We start from the raw sequence: 22,462 nt of genomic DNA on the forward strand, positions 1-22,462 counted from the left end.
TCTTCAAATATATTTAGCTGGCTTCAATTACTAAGAAGTTTATGTAAAAATAAAAAAGCACTCGGAAAGTACCGACGAGGAGTGTGGTTTCTATTCCGCTATTCTAGTGTGGGAGACGCCGTTGTAGGTACTACCCTCTGGTAGCTGCTGCACAGGTGAGAAATGTTAACATAATTCGTGAAATGTCACAACATTAAACGTGTTACATTGAGACTTGTTGAAATATCATGGTCGAAGCTTCTTTAAATGTTATCGGTGTGCTGTAACGTGCTTTTAGAAACATTGTCCAAATCATGGTTGAGTTTACGGTTGTTTTTTCGTCACATACATTAACCTTTTATCGTACTACAATTTAACGTATTGCTGATGAAAGGGTTGTCCTGCTTTACGTTAAACCCAAAGTATATCCTGTATTACGTGGACTCTCTAATTTCTATTTGTAGCGAGGTTACCGAGGCAACAGGCGACTCCCCCGGGATCCGAGGCGGCACCGATGCACATCGTGCCCTGTGCCCGTGATGTGTCTGCTTTGTGGGTACGCAGTAATCCAGTGTCCACACACACACAGTGAGATTGGTACAACATAGAGATAACGATTTCATTTCAAAGCAACATACACTATATGTGTTAAATCTTGACTTAAAGCTTTCCTGACTGCAGGAATTCATATTTTGGGTCTTTCGGTAAAGTCACGTAGATAGGTTCAAAGTCCCAAAGAATATGAAAAACACCGAGGCACAGTGACTTTACCGAAAGACCCAAAGAATACGATGTGTTCCACCAATTTTAAACATTATATCCTGATACACATCCGCATGTTGAACACGATAGAGGATACCTTGATGTCAACCGACTAGGAATAATTCCAGCGAGGTGCCAGGCGAAGCCCTCTGTCTTGTACAATCATGTGGCAGGGTGGCGCAGTGGTAACAATACACAGCCGGCATCCCGTGTGGAATTAGTGTGTTCTCCTGTTCTTGCATAGGTTTCCTCAGGCTTCTGCCGGTATCCCCCACCCTACCATAAAAACATGCAATATCAATCTTTGTTCAAATTGGAAAAAAATGGATATGACCCACATATAGCTATCATCACTCCCTATTGGTAGACTAATGCACATCACCGACCTAGATACTGGACAGCTGCGAAAACTACTGGACGTCTGTAATAGCTTCTTAGCTCATCGGATTTCTCAAAGATAAAGTATTCTGATAAATATTCTGAGCTGTGACAACGCCTGAGCTCGGCGATGGGCACGTGCCTTGCCAGTGCCGCACAGGGGCAGCTGCCCAAGGGGGGTATCTATGCTGTGAGACAATTCGTAATTTGAGATTGCAATATTAATGTAAGCTAATTCATTCATGTACAGCACGAGAAGTAGATTGATACATTATACAGCAGACTATAAATGGATGACACTGACACATTTTTTTATTGCTTATTGGCTCTCGCAGTTGTGCAGAATAAATAATACAAATTACACATTCGTCAAAACTAACACGAAAAGTAATGTGTAAATGTAACCAGTACTTGTTAAATGGTGCATATTTTCGTGCTTCGGTATTATAATAACCTCTTTATTTTCTTTTCAACATATTTTTGACACTGCCCAAAAGGAAGATCGCAGCCAGGAAAACCCGATGCACAGTGGGCACGGGTCACATTGAGTACACAAATATGTTATAGGTGACATTTCAGACAAAGCCACTTAATATACTTCTGCAAATGCCTTCAATGTCATCCATTGTTTTCCTTTTCGGGCAGTGTTATTGATGAATGTGTTTAAGTTTTAGTTATTTGTGCTGTATATGTATCCATTGGCTACGTATGGTGCGTACATACAACGTATATACATTCATCACATTGTGTGACCTCGTGCGACCTGCAATTCCAGCCAAGATACATAACCAACAAAACGTCTCATCTCGCATTTGACAATCTCCTCACACACAGAAATTTACATCCAAGGGAATTCTATCCGGAGTGCAGACATTAACGCAGACATGACGTGTCACCATATAGCACATTTTGGCAAAATTGTAGAGAGTAGGTTTGTATTGTTATACAGTATTGGAAGGTAATATGATAGACTGTCAGACTTTAGTGATCCGTTTAAACGGGTCTGACTTGAAGTTGTTTGAGGTCGAAACCAAGATTTGTAATTGGTGTGGTGTGTACATTATAGCGACCAAATAATACAGATCACACATCCTGTCACCACATTTTATAGTTGAACGTTTTTATAGAATTTAGTTAATTTCATAAGAAACGAAGGCTTTCACTATTGAAGGGGTTGTCTATTACCCAGTTGCTACTAATACACCAATTTAAAACTGGTCTTCAGGAAACGTTTTAATTCTCATCAGGCCCAATGGTGTAAAGTGCAGTCCCCAATCTGTATACACTCTTTGCTCTGAACACTCTTTATGTATTGGGAAGGACTACTGTCCGAAATGTCGACTTAAATGCAGGGTGGCTCAAAAGTCAGGATACAGGGCTATTTGATTTATTTGAACACTGACATTAAAATATTGTTTTTTATTTATGTTATATTATATTTTTTGTCTCGTCCTGCATGAATTGAAACAACGTAATTGATGAATGTTCAAATATTACTCCATCTTAAATTCAATTCGAAACAGAATTAATGCGTGCATTAACGTTAATAGAAGTCAGTGTGAACATTTGTTAAAATAAATTAAATTACCCTATGTGATTTGTTAAAATAAATATCACCCTGTATATTTCATTTCAGGCAGTGTTATTGACTGTTTATTTTTTGTAAACGTTTAGCAGTTTGGTTTAACAAAGCGGAGCACTCAAACACGTTACAGAAACCAACGAAAATGTAACAAAATTATGATTTTCTATAAATAATATACATTCAGCATTGTGAACCCACTGTTGAAAGGAGCGCCCACGTGCCGATGACGGGTTTGTTTGACGAGTCACAGAAACGATGAATCACGTGGATTTAAAAAAATGCTCGAGAGGCGTTACAAACAATGGTATGTTCGTCATGTGCATGTTCGCTTAACACGTGACATACTTCGTAAGCAATTTCAAAAGAGAGACCAATGTGTGGGGAAAATTGTAAAGCCATTTGAAGTTACATCTCGTTGGAGCAACGGTTCTGTAAAAGCAGGTTGAACAAGACGGTTGATTAACTTTGTTCTCCAACATCGTCCACGTCGCAAGTTAAAGGGGTAATACTGCAAAGTGACGGATATTTAATCGCGTTCGCTTCATGTATCGATTGGATCGTCACTAAAATTAAAGTAATACTTAAACACAGTTTTTGTTTTACCAGGTAAGGCCCACTGAGCTCCTCTTCTAAATTATATTTATACTGGAGAAATCCGACGAGCTCTAATGCTTTTTCATAGATGGCCAGTCGGGGCTGGTCAGAACGTTACAATACACAGTACATATAGGAAAAGTAAACAGACCACTTAAAAATATATACAAATCTAAGCTACTTTTTATTTTACTAGGCAAAGCCAATTAAGATATTAGGTTTTTCATAAACGACTTGGCCACAAATAGCTCAAATAAGCAATTTATGTGGAAAATTATCGCAGCCAAATCATCTAAACGCGTTTCTAAATGTGGAGGGAAAAACTGGACCCGGAGAAGAAAAGCGACGTGAGCACGGGAAGAGCAGCAGCATCAGCAGCAGCATCAGCATCATCAGCAGCATGGTGTGAGGTCGGGGTAGAAACCACGACCTCCTGTATACCCGGCGAGGGAGTTAACGTCTCATAGCCACCGTGGTTGGTACGAGCAAAGCTGTTGAATATCGTCACCAACCACCACGTGGGCCAGCACTTTGATACCATAAAACTACGCGGAAATTACTAAACTGACCCATTAGTGGAAATTACGAATTTATAATTTATTTTCCAAGTGTGGAAAGCACGCTCGTGGTGAAGGGTGCTGTAGTAAATTGTACCACCACCACTACTGCTGCTGCTGCGTTCAACTTGACCATCGTGCGAAGCCAACCGAGTTGCGGGGGAAAGGTTGGCCAATGGTCGATGATAATCCACCATCATCCATCGTCAACCCACCATCATCCATGGTAATCCACCATCATCCATGGTAATCCACCATCATCCATGGTAATCCACTGCTCTATGGACTCGTAATCAATCCATCCAGCGCTTGCCACACGGGCTGCGTTCGTCGCTCCATCTCCACGGTGCTGGTAGAGGCACCTCGCGTGAGTTTACGTGACTCGCTTTGCCCCGACTGCAAATGGATTCTTCGCAGGCCGTGCGAACCCCACGCGGCCGTCTGCTCGAGAATTGCTTTCAATGTACGCGGCACTGCTTTCTGTATTCATCAGAGGGGCCTGCAATCGGAGGCTTGCCACGTTAGTCACTGCCGTACACACGACGCCCCCTTCGTCTTCCTCTTCTTGTTGTTCCTCCTCCTCCCGCTTCGTGACGCGCGATGTCTCCCGGCCTGGCTGTAAGTGCGGAGCGCCTCGCGATTGTAAGTGGCGTGAACAGTGGCGGTGGCGTGAACAGTGGCGGTGATGTGAACAGTGGCGGTGGGGTGGACAGTGGCGGTGGGGTGGGTTGTGTACGCGGGGCGAACGTAACTTAAGAAACGACTCCAGGCCCGTGTCGCTCTGTCCGCTCGTGTCGGCTGCTGTTGCGAGCGGCGACACCCGCCATTGACGTCGCACTCGTCGCTCTCGAGCCTCGTCTTGCCCTTTAATCAAACCGGTTGTTAAGTCTTCCCCCTCTCCGCCGTGTTGGTGGTTGTCCTGCAGTGTGAGAGGTAATGGATGCGGGTTGGTAATGTAGCTGTTACATTAAAAGTGCGAGTTTAATTTCGGTTCCTACTTTGAAATCGCCAGCGACAGCCGCGTGCGGCACCCCCCCCCCCCAGCTGAGGGCCCCCCAGCTGAGCCCCCCCCAGCGGAGGGCCCCCCCAGCTGAGGGCCCCCCCCCCAGCTGAGCCCCCCCCCCAGCTGAGCCCCCCCCGCACGCGGATCTCTTAATTCTCGTGCGGGTGGCTTTCTATTAAGATGTATAAAGTAACTTGGTATAAGACGGGGTAGAATACGTTCTAACTGCTCTAACTGGCGTGTAAGTAGTTGTACGACGCGTAACCTACATGGATAGTTTGCCTCTAACGCGGGACTGGATTGTAGTAATGTTATAAATAAACTTTACTTATTACATTAAAATACAGCGCTGTGGTTTAACAGGAATCTTGACGGGGGTTATCAATTGCTGTACGATTATAAAAGCTGCACTTCTAGATGTTGTTGTTGTCCTTCAAAGGCACCATCAACTAGGTACAGTGAGTGCTACTGTAACGTCAGATGTGACTCCATTTGACTTCATTTCAAAACAAACTACAAGGCCGCGGTTGAACACTCAATAATCTAAATAATTGATAACCTAAAGACAACTTTTATTACTCAACACTTAGACTGCGTTCGTGCCTGCGACACGAATTCTAAACTTCCTCAATGAACAACAAAATGCTTTGTGGAATGTAGTTAAGGTAAACTGAAGAAAGCATTTCATTATTGAACAGCGACTTTGTGAATGCAGTGAAGCCAACTTAAGGCGTCAACCACTTACGTCCAAGGGGCCGTCCATAAATGACGTCACGCACCTGGGGGGGGGGGGGTCAGACCAGAGGTCGCAATCGGGTACCCGATACCCGTACCCTACCCGATACCCGTACCCTACCCGATACCCGGCTACCCGTACCCGGCCGGGGTACCCATTTGCGACCCTGGTGCGGCCGGGTCCGGGTCAGACATGTGTGACGATGTGTGACGAGAGGGGGGGGGGGTGAGAAATGGGACGTCACATCAAAATGCGCAACTTTAAATAAATATAGACAACACGTTCTACTTAATTAAATATACTTTTTAATACATGTTTTCTCCTACAACATCAGAGTGCAGCGCCACATTAAATACGCACTACAATGACGATAGTTTAAAGCGATTTGAAGCATGTTTTATTTTGGGGGGGGGGGAGGCAGAGCTTTGTGACGTCATATTTGAGGGGGGGGTCTGACTTTGTGACGCCGTGTAACGAAGGGGGGGGGTCAAAAATCGCGTGACGTCATTTATGGACGGCCCCCAATTACAAAATAAACTAAACTTCCTCTTGTCCTCTTACCTTTAAAGTGCATACCCTGTGCATACTTATAACACGTTGCATACTTATAACACTTTGTCATTACCGTTTGAGGGCAAAGTTTACACCTTCACCTTGGTGCCTAAAGATGTCGACAGGAGGGAGTATCACACAAGCGAGGTTACTTGGGTAACCCCCAATGTGCTCTCCACGTGTATTGGGGTATACCACAGACAGGGTTTGGAACGGTGACGGCTCGTGACGTTTCCACTCGGAGTTGTGAGTGATCTCTGAAAGTTTGGTGTTCTATTCTTTGGGTCTTTCGGTAAAGTCACGTAGATAGGTTAAAAGAAAATAACAATAACTACGACGTTTCGATCTGATGACGACCGCTTTTGTTGCGATCGAAACGTCGTAGTTTTTTAAATTATTTTGTTATTTTCTTTGAACCTATCTACGTGACGTTACCGAAAGACCCAAAGAATATTAATTATTGCAGTCACGAAAGCTTTAAGTCAAGATTTATGGTGTTCTAATTAAGAAACACCTCGTCATCACATTACTCACCCCTGTTTCTGTCCAGGCATTGTTTGAGGTGGAAGAGTAAAACAGTCGGCAAGGGAACAGAAAAGTGCATTCTGTTTTGCACGTCCACATGGCCAGGCCTTTCTCGCATACCAGCTTGGGCTGAATGTCCCTACGTATGCTTTTCCCTGGTCGCCTGGGGGCTGGTTGATGTCGATTTTCGGTTGATCAGGGCCCAGTTGCTTGACATTCAACTTTTCCTGCATGGTCATCCTTTCAAATGGGATATTTAGGAATGACTGCACAGTATTCGTTGCTAATTCTTAGTTTCCTGCACCTGCTGCCATCGCCATTGCTGTTGTTTCCTCCTAGAGCGTGTAGGCCGTGGACCTGCTATATTTGCAGTGCAACCCAACGTTGTGACATCGTCATTACAGCCATGGGCGCATTTTCACCACCCTGGATGGTTCTCAAATGGCGTGGCTAAAATGTGTAGCTTCTCACAATGAACGAAGGCAAAACGCTCACTCGGACACCTTCACAGCTGCCCCGAGACCTACTCGAGACCTACCCGAGGCACAAATCAGACTTTGGTGTTGCAGCGGTTTCTAATATGAACAACTTAAAATGTTATCTTCATTAGCTAGTTCACGTTGAACGAATCACATTTGAAAACATTTAAACACAACAAAACTATAGAAAAGTATTTTTAGTTTCAAAACAGTTTCTCATCTTCAGGTGTTTGTTGGGGCGGCGCCCCAACAATCTATTACAATCAATTGCATATTTCCTACCCAAACCATTGAATATATTTACTGATCTCAGTTTTTTTTTCATTACTGTAATGCATTGGGGACACGGTTAAAAGAAGAAAAGTGCCTCTAGCTCCTCAGATAGGGCTGGCTAATTCATATGTTGTGTGGATCACCGTAACAGTGGTATACGCACCATGCGAAAGAAGTTCAACATAGGGCAGTCCTTGACTTACGAACATAATTCGTTCTTGAGACCCGTTTGCAAGTCAAACGGTTCGTAAATAGGAACAATAATGTACTGTATTTAGATGTCTATACGGTAAGTGCTATGAAATGTGTTACGGTTCAACAAAAAATGTAAGCATTGTTAAACTCATAAATAATAAATATTGTGCATTTGCATATAATAAATACTGTATAGTAAAACAGACAATAAAGTTCTAGATTTGAAGCTTTCGTGACTGCAAGGATTCATATTCTTAGGTTTTTTTCGGTAAAGTCACGTAGGTAAAACATTTAAATTAATCAAAGTAAAATAAAAATCACTTAAGAATAAGACAAAGTAACATAAATTGAAACAAAAATCTTCTTGGTTCTTTATTTAATAAAATATTATTATGTTTTATTTTTATTATTTTATTACTTCCCTTCTACGTGACTTTACCGAAAGAACCAAGAAGATGAATCCCTGCAGTCACGAAAGCTTTAAATCGAAATGAAACAAAAATCTTTATATTTTCACTTACCCGATAATAATAATAGTACAATTTGTAACGCGCGCAAATTTGCAGACGTAGTGGCCGCAACTCAGAGGTGCGGAGCCAAGCTCAGAGTCGCTCAAAAGCATGATTGTAGAGGTGAGTTTTTAAGTGTCTCTTGAAGGAGGCGATTGAGGTGATGCTGCGAATGTGCAGAGGGATATCGTTCCAGACTGTTGGGGCTGCCACCGAGAAGCGGCGCGTAGACATGACCACGATGCTGGCTTGCTTGTTGGAAGGGGCGTAATGAGTCACCACAATTGCACACACACACAGGGCACGCACACACAGATACACTTCAGTGGTGGTGAAAACAACAACATCCCCATATATCCTTAGCAGACTATCGGGGCAAGTGCTGTTAGCGAGCATTGCCGATGAAGGCGAGTATGGTACACGAGGGGGTGAGTGGGCAGCACCACACCCGGTCACTTTTGACTGTGCAGTGACACATCGCACCAGGTACATATTTGAGGCTGAGCCAACCTAGGGGGGGGTCCAGTACCCATTCACATAATCGTCACTGGTGTTGGTCATGAGCGGGAATCGAACTCGGGTGGTTGGATTCGAAGCGCAGTGCGCTAACCGCGACACAACGTCATTATGGTGTATGATACTGACATCAGTATGACCACAACATTGGAAGCAATGTGTGTCGAAAGGTTGTAATTGCACAGTTTATAAAAAAAGTTCCTTCATGTGACGTTTTTTCCTCAGACCAAATATAACTTAAAAATCTATTTGGTAATTACTGTAGTTTGACTTGGGTACAGGGCCATCCAGACCTTGTGGAACATTTTCCATTGCTGTAGACAAGTTTTTCATAAGCTAGAGACTTAACGACAAAACAAAATTTTTTAAGTGACTAAAACATATCTGTTTTAATTACTTTTATACAACTTGTTTTCCATTTTTAGGAGTTCTCAGAGTGAAGAAAGAAAGCATGTCATTTCCCATCGACGACCTTTCAAAACACCTTTATCGCCTTGGCCGGTTTGTAAATTGCCCATCAAACTTAGAGCCACGAATACGGGATCTGGCCAAAGCTGGATTTTTTTACACTGGCAAGGAAGACAAGGTCGAATGCTTCTCGTGCAAAGGAGTGATCGGTAATTGGAAGTCGGGCGACTCGGCCATTGCAAAGCATTTGCAGAGTTTTCCACATTGTACATTTGCTCGGTCGCTGGCACAAGCTACAGACACTCAGACCTCCAGTGGAGCATCTATACCAAGACATATTGTGGCGGCTACCAACAATGCATCCGAGATCACCCATCATCATTCTCTGCCACCTTCGATTGGCATGAACGAACCACCTATGCAAAACGCTCTCACTTCCTTGCCAAATGTGGAGGCAGGGGTACCATCGAATTCAGAGATGCATGTCGAAGCGAACAGACTGCTCTCATTCTCCACATGGCCAGAGTCATCTCCTGTTCGGCCTGCAGACTTGGCACGGGCTGGACTGTACTACGTGGGTCCCGGCGACCGGGTGGCCTGCTTCTATTGTTCCGGCGTAATGCGTGACTGGGAGGAGGGAGATGTCCCTGCCAAGGAGCATGAGCGACATTTCTCCACCTGTGCTTTCGCGATGGGCAGCAGCAACACCGGTAACATCCCACTCGCTCAGGCCCAGGTGGGTGTTTCTAAATGGTCTTGTGGATACTTCTCAATTATTCAATGTATTTTATGCCTATAACCATATTATCTGCGTTATAAGATGCAATATCTTTCCTGTACTTAAAAGCAATACGTTTGTGGCCTCTATTGCTGCCATGGCCACTTTAATCAAGTGTAACCAGATTTCAATACCTTTATTGGCACCGGGCACGGTCAAGTCCTTTATTTGCATTACCCAGGATGTTGTCTTTTACATTTATCTTTCAAAATAACCACAACGTTTGGAGGATGTCTTTGTGTTTATAGACACCCTATTGATTTCTTATAACTCTCTTCCCAACAGTGAATATTGTGAAAGCCATGCCTCATGTCTTACAGAGGAGAGTGTTCAACGACCTAATAAGTGTATTGAAATCATGTTTCTCTCTAATTTCTCCATACTATTTAGTGGAGTATTTATAATTGGATCACCCTGTACTTTGTTGATTCTAGATGACATTTCTTGACAAAAAGTACTGATCGTCAAGAAGAATGTTATATTTGATGAGTAATTGTGTTGTTTTTGGGGTGCTTTTCTAGCAGGCCTCATTTTTGCCGGACACTCAAAATAGTGCGTGTTCTGCATCTCCTATGGCAAGGACAACGAGGGCCAGAAATCCAGAAATGCATTCGGTGGTGGCGCGGCTTGCAACTTACCAGGCCTGGCCTTCCACTGCCAATGTAGCTGCACAGCCACTAGCAACCGCTGGCTTCTATTACACTGGTATGGCAAGATCATTCTCTGAGGTGTAAATGTATGGTCCTGTTTTTTTAAACCAGTTTGGTCTCATGGTTGGTCACTAAATGAACCATATTCAGTTATGTGATCTTTGTGAACAGTTTATATAAAGTATTTGCGATAAAAGGCTAAAAACGTAACCATAGCAAGGGTATGAAGTGAGGAAGTTTGACCAGTTTTACAAGGAAATTGCGTTGCAGAGTGAACATTGAGTTTCACCATTTTACAAGGAAATGTTTAAGGAACATACATTTTTCACAAGTTCTATAAGGTTAAAGAGTAGCAATACAGTATTTTTTCATACATTAAAATATTTCATAGTAACTGCAATAATGTATTGTGAATTTCTGTATATTCATGTAAATTCAGCTAAGTCAATTAAGACTTTGAATATAAATCAACAAAAAGTTCAAAATAATCCCAACCTTCTACTTGGTACTTAAATTTTTTTGATCCCAGTCCATTTTTAATAATTGTTTTAGATATACTACATACTCATAATGCTTCCTAGTTGTGTTCATCCAACAATCATTTACATTTCCTGTAGTTTATTGTTCATGGTTGTAATAATGACTTATCAGCAAATCCAAAATTTTGAATACTATTATCAATTATCTTCATCGTTTTATTTTTGCCAGTAACAGTGTTTAGAAAATATTTTCCAGTGCCACTGATTAGAAGAAATCTAGTAGCTGGGGTCACTTTGATTAGGGTTGAAATGAAATATTTTATTGTGTCTGCTTCTGCTTTGGATTTTTTTAAGTTGACCTTCATTAGTAGTTGGAATTTCTTTTAAAAAACCCATATTTCTACTCATAGCCTTAATTTGATTACTCAGGGCATACTTCCCTTGACAGTGGTGCCCCAGGAAGTATTTATAGCTATAACTTAAACGTATTAAAATATACTCTGCATATCATAGCATAAACATGATTTTTTGAGTAAATATGAATATAGAATATGAAAAAACACGTTTTACTTTATGTGTATCCCTCCAGCTGATGTGTGTCTGTGTTTCTCCCCACTATGGTACTTTTAGGATTTTCTGAGCATGAGTGTTGAATTTGCAATTAGTGTAAACAATAGCTACAGGTAGCCAAGCTAGAAATTGTGTTTAATGTTTGGTTAAACTGTATTCATTTTAACATTTTAATTCAGTTGGCTCTTAAATGTTTGTGTGTGTCTGAAATATGGCAAATGCAGTACAGGAATAACATGTATATTTTGGATAGGTCATGGAGACAACGTGAAGTGCTTCCACTGTGATGGTGGTTTACGAAACTGGGAACAAGGAGATAACCCTTGGTATGAACATGGCAAGTGGTTTCCCAGGTAATGCATTTGGCACCTGCTATGTGGTCAAATTAAATCCAGATGGACACTTCAAATACTCGAGCAAACACGATGGCTATCAAGAGCTGAAAAATGGCCTGCACTTTAATGTTGAATCGCAAATGACGACTGCTTTTCTGACATCTATGCTCTTTTCTCTTCAGATGTGCATTTCTTTTACAACAGAAGGGTGAAGCTTTCGTAAATGAAATAATGAGGCAACATCCACAATTGATAGACCTCACGGTAATGTACACTTGTTCTGTTGAGTATTATACAATTTACATAGATACATTAAAACCACAGTTCCTGTTTGTCTTAAATTTAGTAAAAATACATTTGTCTGAGCCAACTTTCGTTTCATGTACAGTGAGGGGAAAAAGTATTTGATCCCCTGCTGATTTTGTACGTTTGCCCACTGACAAAGAAATGATCAGTCTATAATTTTAATGGTAGATTTATTTGAACAGTGAGAGACAGAATAACAACAAAATAATCCAGAAAAACGCATGTCAAAATTTTTATAAATTGATTTGCATTTTAATGACTTAGTACTTGGTGGTAAAACCCTTGTTGGCAATCATAGAGGTCAGACGTTTCTTGCAGTTGGCCACCAGGTTTGCACACATCTCAGGAGGGATTTTGTATCACTCCTCTTTGCAGATCTTCTCAAAGTCATTAAGGTTTCGAGGCTGACGTTTGGCAACTCAAACCTTCAGCTCTCTCCACAGATTTTCTATGGGATTAAGGTCTGGAGACTGGCTAGGCCACTCCAGGACATTAATGTGCTTCTTCTTGAGCCACTCCTTTGTTGCCTTGGCCGTGTGTTTTGGGTCATTTTCATGCTAGAATACCCATCCACGACCAATTTTCAATGCCCTGGCTGAGGGAAGGAGGTTCTCACCCAAGATTTGACGATATATGGCCCCGTCCATCGTCCCTTTGATGCGGTGAAGTTGTCCTGTCCCCTTAGCAGAAAACACCCCCAAAGCATAATCTTTCCACCTCCATGTTTGACGGTGGGGATGGTGTTCTTGGGGTCATCGGCAGCATTCCTCCTCCTCCAAACACGGCGAGTTGAGTTGATGCCAAAGAGCTCCATTTTGGTCTCATCTGACCACAACACTTTCACCCAGTTGTCCTCTGAATCATTCAGATGTTCATTGGCAAACTTCAGACGAGCATGTATATGTGCTTTCTTGAGCAGGGGGGGACCTTGCAGGCGCTGCAGGATTTCAGTCCTTCACGGTGTAGTGTGTTACCAATTGTTTTCTTGGTGACTATGGTCCCAGCTGCCTTGAGATCATTGACAAGATCCTCCCGTGTAGTTCTGGGCTGATTCCTCACCGTTCTCATGATTATTGCAACTTCACGAGGTGAGATGTTGCATGGAGCCCCAGGCCGAGGGAGATTGACAGTTCTTTTGTGTTTCTTCCATTTGCGAATAATCGCACCAAGTGTTGTCACCTTCTCACCAAGCTGCTTGACGATGGTCTTGTAGCCCATTCCAGCCTTGTGTAGGTCTACAATCTTGTCCCTGACATCCTTGGAGAGCTCTTTGGTCTTGGCCATGGTGGAGAGTTTGGAATCTGATTGATTGATTGCTTCTGTGAACAGGTGTCTTTTATACAGGTAACAAGCTGAGATTAGGAGCACTCCCTTTAAGAGTGTGCTCCTAATCTCAGCTCGTTACGTGTATAAAAGACACCTGGGAGTCATAAATCTTTCTGATTGAGAGGGGGTCAAATACGTATTTCCCTCATTAAAATGCAAATCAATTTATAACATTTTTGACATGCATTTTTCTGGATTTTGTTGTTGTTATTCTGTCTCTCACTGTTCAAATAAACCTACCATTAAAATTCTAGACTGATCATTTCTTTGTCAATGGGCAAACGTACAAAATCAGCAGGGGATCAAACACTTTTTTCCCTCACTGTAGTTCATATAGATTTATGTTTGTACAGTATATTTTATTTTACGTGATTGGGTTTGCTCTGAATTCAGTTTGTTATTTTTAAGGTTTTGTGTGTGATTGTTTTGCGCTGATTTCAATTTATTGATTCTGATTTATATTTGCTTCGATGTTTCTAATTTTATGTTATTGCTTTTGTCATTTTTGTGACCTAGGTCAATGAGTTCTCAGCTGTTAAACAAAATAGACTAAAGTTAAACTAAGCATACAATAGAAATGTTGTAAATCATTCAGGGTAAGAATATAAAGTATTTGGTTTGGTTACCAATATGCTTAATTGTAAATAGAGCCGAGAATAACAGGCAAAGTTGTGATTTTTTTCTGGTATCATTTATATGTTTCATTTTGTGTAACACCAGTGATCCAAATGCTTTTCATTGACAAGATCCTGCTTTTTTAGGGTGAGGTATTTAGACAGAGATCACAGAATGCAGCTGCACAAAATGGGAATGGTAAGGTGATATTTTTGTACACAACAGCATTGTCATGTTTTTATATTAATTTGTGCCAAAATGTGTACATTTGTGCATCTCGTAAGGCTCTCCTTACGACACGTTTGAACCCTTTATCCAAAGTGTTTGTTGATTGTCTGGTTGTTTTTTTGATCCACTACAATTTACACCGATGGTTGAATGTTTTTGCAAATGTCGTCTTTGCGTACAGGCATCGGCAGCGCAGATGAGACCTTGATGAAGAGCGATGTGGTCAAGGGTGTGCTTGAGATGGGTTTCCTTGCACCGATGGTGGAATCGTTAGTGCGCACTCGCTACCTCACTAAGGGGGAGACGTACAGCTCTGTCGTTGAGCTCGTAACAGACGTGCTTAATGCAGAAGAAGAAGAAGGAGAATCACCGAAGAAATCCGCAAATTACGTTCAGGGTAAATACCCAGCAACAGAGATCGACCTTGCAATTTACATTGTCCGTAACTTTCTTGCTGATTAAATTGAGTAAAATACGTAGTCATTGTGTGGTACACATAATAGCAGGTGTCATGTTTCTGATGATCACATAGTTATGTCAAGGCATAATTGTATTATGGATAATATACCATACTGAAAAACAGTACTCAGCTCGCTTCATGTGAACATGGTTGTGATTACCTATGTTAATCATGCCATGTGGATATATCTTCAACAGAACAACAGAAGTCTGCTGCTGAGCAAAAGGAACTGAAAAGTGAAGAATGTAAATACTCCATGCCAGAAAATTATACAAACACATTTATGATGGTTATGTAATTTATCTAAATAATTTATATATCAACAATGTAGCCCTGTAATTGGAAATGTCCCCACATGATCGTTGGTGTTATTCCACATTATTTTACAGTTGCTGCTTGTTTCCATTAATATGTATGTAGGCTCTTCATGATCAACCATAGTTTTAGAAAAACTGAAAGTGTATGTGTGTGCTCTCCATGGTAGCGCTACCGCCGGAAGAGGAGCTCAAGCGGCTGCAGGAACAGCACACATGCAAGGTGTGCATGGACAAGGAAGTATCCGTTGTGTTTATACCGTGCGGCCATCTCGTGGTGTGTCGAGACTGCGCCTCCTCTCTGCGCAAGTGCCCCATCTGCCGTGCGGTCGTGAGAGGAACAGTTCGGACGTTTATGTCGTAGGCAGATGGCCAAGGGAAAAAATTACATTGACACTATCTTTATGGCGTTTATATAATCTGTATTAACATACCTAATCATTTATTAGATAGTTAATTAATTGTGTGTTTAACTTCTTATATAGAGACAAAAGACGGCCAATAGCAGAGTCGGTTTGGCAACAAACCTCAGTTACGATGTGTCAATAAAAACAAGAGTGTGAATTATAGTTTAAAGGAATAAATTGACTGCCTTAGAAATATTTCTGAATCTTGAGAGGCAGGTAAGGCACCTCAACGTGACATGTGCTGCTTTTAAAGAGCAACACTTTAATTATTCGCAGCACAAAGCAGGATGAGGTAGTCATGGTTAAGGGTATTAAATATTGAGTTCCAGACAAATGAACATTAAAGGTTTTTATTTATATGGGCAATATTGTTTACAGTGTACATTTGGGTCTTTTTTTCTCTCCATTTTAGTTTGCTAAATATAATTGCTCTTTCGGTGGAAGATGTGTTTTAAAGTTAATGTGACCAATGTTTTTTCCTATTATGTGCGTTTGTCACATTCCAACTGGTGACATGGCAACTGATGTTTCCCATCGCTACAGTTGACAAACTTTGCACAGCTACACTGCATTGATGATCTCCAAAAAGAGTGAAACACGTGGCCATTACTAGTTTTTGGAATAATTCTTTTCAGCAGCTTTGTAATTCAGTGGGATTCTTTACATTTTCATATAAGTTTTGTAATGCTTAGTTTGGAAGTCTTAAAAGTGGTCACAAGAATGTAAATTGCGTGTATTCTTAATACACTGCATTTCAATTGGATTGAGTATGTGGCTGAGGAAAGTGTGCCTGTCAATGGTATGAAAATGTGATAAATCTGAATTCAATATGCCTTGTTACAAAAGTGCGTATTTTTACAGAACCTTGATAAGTCGTTTAATAAAACACGTGTCTGTAGTTGCAATTTATTGGCCATAACATTTGCTTTATCCACTTTAAAGTAGCTTTACATCCATTAGTGGATTATATATGTTCAATGGTATCGTGACAAGATTTTTGTACAAAGCAATATCAGTTGTATAATTATCCTGTTGTCATTGCTTTACTGTACCTATGATAATTGGTACTTTGCAACTGAAAAGACTAATATAGTTACATAATTAAAACTGTATTTAGGCTCATTCTTGTAATGAATGTACAATGGTCCATGGAATTATAAGTGTGGTAGATTAACATCTATAAACATTCAGCTAAAATGTACACGTCACGTTTCACACAAAAAAAACTGGTTAATATTGAAAATGTGTAAATATCATTGCATCTGAAATGGATGCTAAATGTTATATATATCACTACAGGAACACCTATGCATGTACTGTGTAGTAACCGTTATTGATGGGTGAAAGAGCTTACATTGCTATAATTGTTGCTTAAGTTCAATGCACTTACCACTAGCCAGTTAACCATTTTTCTCAATAATCCACATCTGATACTGAGGCACATGGTTGCCACAATATGGAATCCTGAGGCTTTCATAAGGAAGCTCAGGAGAACTCAATCGTGGCTGCCAGGCGTCTTCAGTTGGCCCTGCTTCATCCTGTCTTGGACAATCTCAGATTGATTTCTTGGGATCTCAAGACGAATTCGTGGAGGGCCGAGCAGGGTCTTTGTGGAACAGGTCAATTCTTCCTCAGATTTTTGTTCAAGTTGGTTCTATTTCAATAAAGAGCTATTGCCGATTAAATGTAAAAATTATTTCTGGAGTAATTGATGGCATAATTGTAAAAGTGCATTGATTTGAAGACTTGAAGTGCAGTTGAATGATTTGGGTAATCTTTATTTGAACTGGAATGTGTGTGAACGTCTCGCACAATGTCGTCAACCGTTCTAATCAAATGAACATAAAGCAAAAATATACAATTGAGAATTAAAATTACAAAGCTATGGAACACTTGTTGCAATGTGAAAACATTGTATTGTATCTTGACTTTCGTGACTGCAGGAATTCATATTCTTTGGGTCTTTCGGTAAAGTCACAAAGAAAATAACAAAACAAAAAACTGTTTCGATCGCAACACAAGCGGTTCCTGATGACGACCGCTTGTGTTGCGATCAAAACGTCGTAGTTTATTTTCTTTGAACCTGTCTACGTGACTTTACAGAAAGACCCAAAGCATATTGTATTGTATGCTATGGAAAGTTGACAACCCTGCTGAGAATGGTGGGAATGTACAATGATAGTGTTTTTAGATGACAGTGTCATGCATTAGTCATTAATTCACTGGTGGAAGAGGGTTGATCCACACCTCGTCATGGTGGTTGTTTTGCTATACCAGCGTGGTCAGTGTGGGTCGATGCAAAAATTGCCCCAGACCAATGCAGACGTCACTAATATTAGCCAGGGCTCATCTGTGTATTGGACATGTGAAAAAGAGCTTAATAGCTCATCGGATTCCTCCAGTATATTCTGATTGCCAGGCTCATTGCGCAATGCACCGTCTGGACCAACTCTCTAACTAACCCAACGGCAAAACCCAGTTTTGAATAGCTGCATTTAATATTGAATGCACAAGTTGATCATATACAATTATGTTAACATTGTTTTGCCTAATGCATTAAACATACGTTGAAAACATCCTGAATGAGTTGTCTTAATTTTGCACTGGTACATTTTTAAAATTATAGTTAACGCCTATGGAAGACCAACATTTAAGTTATAACCCATGTGTTTACAATGGAGACAAATGGATTACAGTACTTTGCTCACAATTGAATCATACACGCGAGAACTGACTTGTAATGGATTCTCTGAACTGCTTCCACGAGGGATGCTATATTCATAGAAAAAATATATTTTAGAATCAAAGTGACCATGAATTGATGGGCTTAATCATTACACATCTACTTAACACAAGTCCTTACATTTGCTGCAGCACTTTTATAGTCATAGTTACACGCAATACCGGGTTCCTTCCACTATTTCACTAGAACTCTACATTACAAAGTAACTTCGAGTGAAGCCTTGTACTTACAATTCATGGGCAACCCAGACATCTGTTCCGGAACATTTTATGCCGCATTAACATCAATGACGTATAATAACTCCTGATTGGCGGATTAAAAACAATTACAACAAATGGGGCACAAACGTAAAAGGTTATAAAGAATTACAAAAAATGAGGCACAAACGTAAAAGGTTATAAAGATTTCCTATGTTTATTTACAGTCACAATTGTACACACAATGACGCAACGTACAACTATGAAAGAAAATAATATGCGATTTAATGGAGAATTGCATTCCAATAAAATGTGTCCACATACATTATCCCTAACCAGGCTTAACCAGCCAAAGTAAATATGCTGTGTTTAGCTTTAAGCAAGATCTGTACATGGAGTTGTTTTTCGGACCTTGTGAAAGAATTTAGTTCACTTAATGTCTTGGTAGTTTCATGTCATGGCAGAAATGTTCTTCTATGCAAGGCTGCAAAAAGAGAAACATCATCATTAACGTCACAGTAAAGGTTATACTGAAGCTATCTATAACATGCACAAGCATAAAAGTTTTCCAAAGATTTTTGTAAAGGATCATTTTAGGAGTATATCAAAAAGTTGGATAAAGGCATGAATGTGGAAAAAGAACAGTGGCCAATGAAGCTCTTGTGAAAGCAAAAGTGGAAATGGGCAGGCCACATACTGAGTTGACAAGAGATGGACACAATTATTAAGTGGAGAGAGAAGGCAACCAGAGGAAGACAGCAGAAGAGATGTCAAGATGAAATTGAGGCCACTGCCGGGCAATAACTGAGAAATGGAATTCATTGGGAGAGGCTTTTACCAAGCAGTGGAAAACTACAAGCTAACTTCACGTACCTGTCAATGAGTGAATCTCTCATTGTGGTGGCGATGGCGCTGGGCTGTGCCTCATTCAGCTTAAAGATGCTCTCGATAACCGACAGCTCTGTGCTTGTTGTGTCCAGCCCGCAGAATGCACACCAGTCGTTCACCACCATTCCACCCGCAATTACTTCACTGCCACGATTAACCGTTCCTGCCTGAAAGACACACATGACTTGCCTTTCGACGGAACAAAACATTTATTCCACCCTATATAACATCCATTATTTAAACCAGGCCAGAGCAATTTAAGATTTTTTTAAGGGAGACTTGGGGACACAGTAAACGAGAAATTGGCCAAAACCTTGCATTTCGTATCAATACGTACATTAAAATAGAAACATTAAACAACTTAATGATAAACAATAACATAACAAAAAAATACAGCATACATTTGTGAGAGAGGATTTCATCAGGAGTGGTCTGATCATGGCTGATGATGACATTGCGAGGAAACCCACCACTAGGGGCACTTGCAGGAGTGAGGAAAGTTCATCCTGGTCCTCGATGGTGGTGCGCGGATGTACCAGGCCACCCTGATTGCTGAAGGTGCAGTAGCTGCCCACGAGCACCTGCTCTGCCACTGTTTGCCGGAAGACCTCCACCTTGAGGACGTCTGCCAGAATATCTTCTGTTTCCTGCAATGAACAAGTGGACAGTCACAACAGGAAGTCTTTTAGACGATATCTTATTTATGGAACATCTGCACTGCCTTTGTGCTATATACCAATTCCAAATCCCTAAGTGGTCAGTAAAGGGTGGAAGATTCAATCGAGGTGGTGTTGGACAAATGAGAGGGTGTGAAGGGGAGAATCTGTACTGCAAGCATGCAAGCGTGAAATGGGCTGAAAGTATTAAACTTAACGAAGGATGTCCGAGCCTGCAAACTCGTTTTAAGTTAAGCCAAGCCAAAGAGTGTGTTGTATACACAGAACATCCATTTTCCAGGTCATTCTTGAAAAAGAATATCCATCAGTTGTATATATATATTACAAGCACATGATTACATATGAATAAATAATATAAGTTTGATGGAAAAAATACGACCTTTTAAGATATACGAACTGCTAGCATATCCAGGTAAGTTTTTTGACCACAATTGTGCAGCGTTATGCCCTTGGATTATAATCAAGGGACACGAACACACCCTGTCCAAGTCGGGATGCACGAGGGCGACGTAGTCATTGCACGCTACAACATTTCCAAGTGCCGAAAGGCGTTCTTCTATGCGCTGGATCATCATGCCGTCGGGCAGCGAGTTCCGCAGGTGCTGAAGCTCCTGGTCTGTCGTGTTGTTGGGCACCAAAAGTCCATGCCTGTTGCCTGTAAAGAACAATTAATGGTGGGGAACCATATAAAGTGAATTACAAACAGTATTCATATTTACTCGATGTTGGCTTTAGAAATGTCATTCCTCATTTAGTTTCGGTGTAGATCCGTATACATTTTCCAGAATTGGTAATAAAGTACAGTAATGAGTTTTGGTAACTGACGCAAATCTGACCCTTACCTACACACATGCGTCCAATTATCCTGCAGCCGGCGATGGAGGCATGGACGACAGGGATGGTCTCTGAAAGCTCACCCTCGAACACACTGCAAAATACAGATGGCATTGAAAACTTGTTTGCACCTTTTAATCCAGACATCTATTTCCTTAAATTAAAGTACCAAATATACCGTCAACTTATGGTGCTAGTATGTGGATGTGTCAGAGCAATGTAAATTCTTACTGCAGTCTATATTGATGGCTACACAAGCTGTTGAGATTATCAGATGCCTATACTCTAACTGTACGTTGGTTGTATATTCTGGCAATAAAATGTGTTACTCAACTACTTTGGCTTTACTTCCAGTACGTTTAAATCGTACTACGGTTGTGGAAGCACGCGGAAATAAAATACTGAAGATCACAATTTCACTTGTAGGTTTTCATTCTGGACAAAAAAGGAAATACAAGCTCACCTCAAAACATATCCAATGTTCAGTTAAGTTAAAATCAATAGCCAATATGTCAAGATGACAATTTAAACTACACTGACATTTATTCGTCATCCCCTACTGGCCGAGTTTAATATATTGTACTGTACCGTGTTCGCGTCATGATCTTTGATCTAAACCTACGGAATAACCCTCGAGCAACTCACCTCGTGTCACGGCCAGCGACGCCTATGAACACAACACCAACGTGGGTAAACAACATACCATCACTAGGTACATTACTACAGGTCGCCGTGTGACTCACTGAAGTTGCACAACTTGCTGGGAGCATTTCATTGGTGGTCAAAACGTCTCAAACACCGAATGCCATTTAGCATAAATCGCTGATTATTCCAACTCAAATTTGGTTTACCGCTTTCCCCCAAACCAGTGATCCCTTTCCCCAGACAATTACAGTATTCGTATTTCCATAAACCTGATCATCAGTCCCCAGACTCCATACCTTGGACCATCCTCAGTTGCAAAATCCCCATCACCGGACCTGAGACCCCGAGCACCTCGTCCCCAGTTCCACCCCTCCCCCCTCACCGGACCACGAACCTCTATACCCTCTCCCCAGGACCCTATTCCCGGAGCTCGGACCCTCAGACTCTCTTCAAACCACTACCACAGACTAAAGAGCACCATCATGAACCCCCCACACCCCCGATCTGAAACCAATACACCCAGACCCCCTAGACCCAGATTCTGTTCCCATAATACCAGAATATAAACCAGATCATCAAACCCCGGTTTGAAGACCCTAGATCCCCGATCGCTGGACCCCCACATCCCCTTTCCCAGCTCCCAAACCACCACGCCCGATCCCAACTCGCGGTTTGCGAAGCCGCCTCCACGCCGCGGCCTGCTCGCAAGCGCCTCGCCTGAACCGCCACGCCGCGAGGGCCGCTGTGCCACGGACCTGTAGAAGTTCTCGGATCCGCCGATGCCAACGAGGCAGTAGGTGTTCGTGAGCTTCGAGAAGACCCCGATCTCGTTGTTGTTTTCGAAAGACGTGCGGACCGCCATCGCGAGAAAGGGAGGCGAAGAGATCGGAGGTAACGCAGAGAACGTGGGACCAAAGTGCGCTTCGTCTAAAGAAAAAAACACGTGTGACGTCCCAACC

The 22,462-nt window shown here is 41.5% G+C and overlaps 2 protein-coding genes across 10 annotated transcripts; one reads left to right on the forward strand and one right to left on the reverse strand.

Moving 5' to 3' along the window:
• The first annotated feature begins 46 nt into the window (after positions 1–46).
• On the forward strand, positions 47–18,095 carry LOC133340383 (baculoviral IAP repeat-containing protein 7-like). 9 transcript variants are annotated; one of them, XM_061548532.1, is made up of 11 exons: positions 4,136–4,497; positions 7,011–7,153; positions 8,185–8,250; positions 9,069–9,787; positions 10,354–10,534; positions 11,782–11,881; positions 12,046–12,127; positions 14,257–14,308; positions 14,520–14,735; positions 14,996–15,043; positions 15,283–18,095. In XM_061548532.1, the coding sequence occupies exons 2-11, from the start codon at positions 7,144–7,146 to the stop codon at positions 15,474–15,476; spliced, it is 1,668 nt and encodes a 555-aa protein (XP_061404516.1). In that variant the 5' UTR covers positions 4,136–4,497; positions 7,011–7,143; the 3' UTR covers positions 15,477–18,095. The 9 variants fall into 9 exon arrangements, with proteins under 9 accessions (XP_061404521.1, XP_061404517.1, XP_061404522.1 ...); XM_061548529.1 differs by having other exon boundaries at positions 4,138–4,497; positions 10,351–10,534; XM_061548531.1 differs by having other exon boundaries at positions 4,138–4,473; positions 10,351–10,534.
• Positions 18,096–18,657: 562 nt separating this feature from the next.
• Positions 18,658–22,462, reverse strand: EIF6 (eukaryotic translation initiation factor 6). The gene is made up of 6 exons (XM_061548543.1): positions 22,259–22,462; positions 20,867–20,952; positions 20,504–20,679; positions 19,818–19,994; positions 19,333–19,514; positions 18,658–18,943 (listed from the first exon to the last, which is right to left on the reverse strand). The coding sequence occupies exons 1-6, from the start codon at positions 22,363–22,365 to the stop codon at positions 18,934–18,936; spliced, it is 738 nt and encodes a 245-aa protein (XP_061404527.1). The 5' UTR covers positions 22,366–22,462; the 3' UTR covers positions 18,658–18,933.

Source organism: Lethenteron reissneri, chromosome 9, assembly GCF_015708825.2.
Source record: "Lethenteron reissneri isolate LAM-NWPU_2019-01 chromosome 9, ASM1570882v1, whole genome shotgun sequence".
Taxonomy (NCBI): Eukaryota; Metazoa; Chordata; class Hyperoartia; order Petromyzontiformes; family Petromyzontidae; genus Lethenteron; species Lethenteron reissneri.

Coding starts and splice junctions, on each gene's coding strand:
- LOC133340383 (XM_061548529.1), top strand. Junction 10,535..11,781: donor CGCTGGCTTCTATTACACTG/GTATGGCAAGAT, acceptor TATTTTGGATAG/GTCATGGAGACAACGTGAAG. Junction 14,309..14,519: donor AGCTGCACAAAATGGGAATG/GTAAGGTGATAT, acceptor CTTTGCGTACAG/GCATCGGCAGCGCAGATGAG.
- EIF6 (XM_061548543.1), bottom strand. CDS start 22,365: ATGGCGGTCCGCACGTCTTTCGAAAACAACAACGAGATCGGGGTCTTC. Junction 20,953..22,258: donor GGATCCGAGAACTTCTACAG/GTCCGTGGCACA, acceptor TGTATTTTGCAG/TGTGTTCGAGGGTGAGCTTT. Junction 19,515..19,817: donor TCCTGCAAGTGCCCCTAGTG/GTGGGTTTCCTC, acceptor TGTGTCTTTCAG/GCAGGAACGGTTAATCGTGG.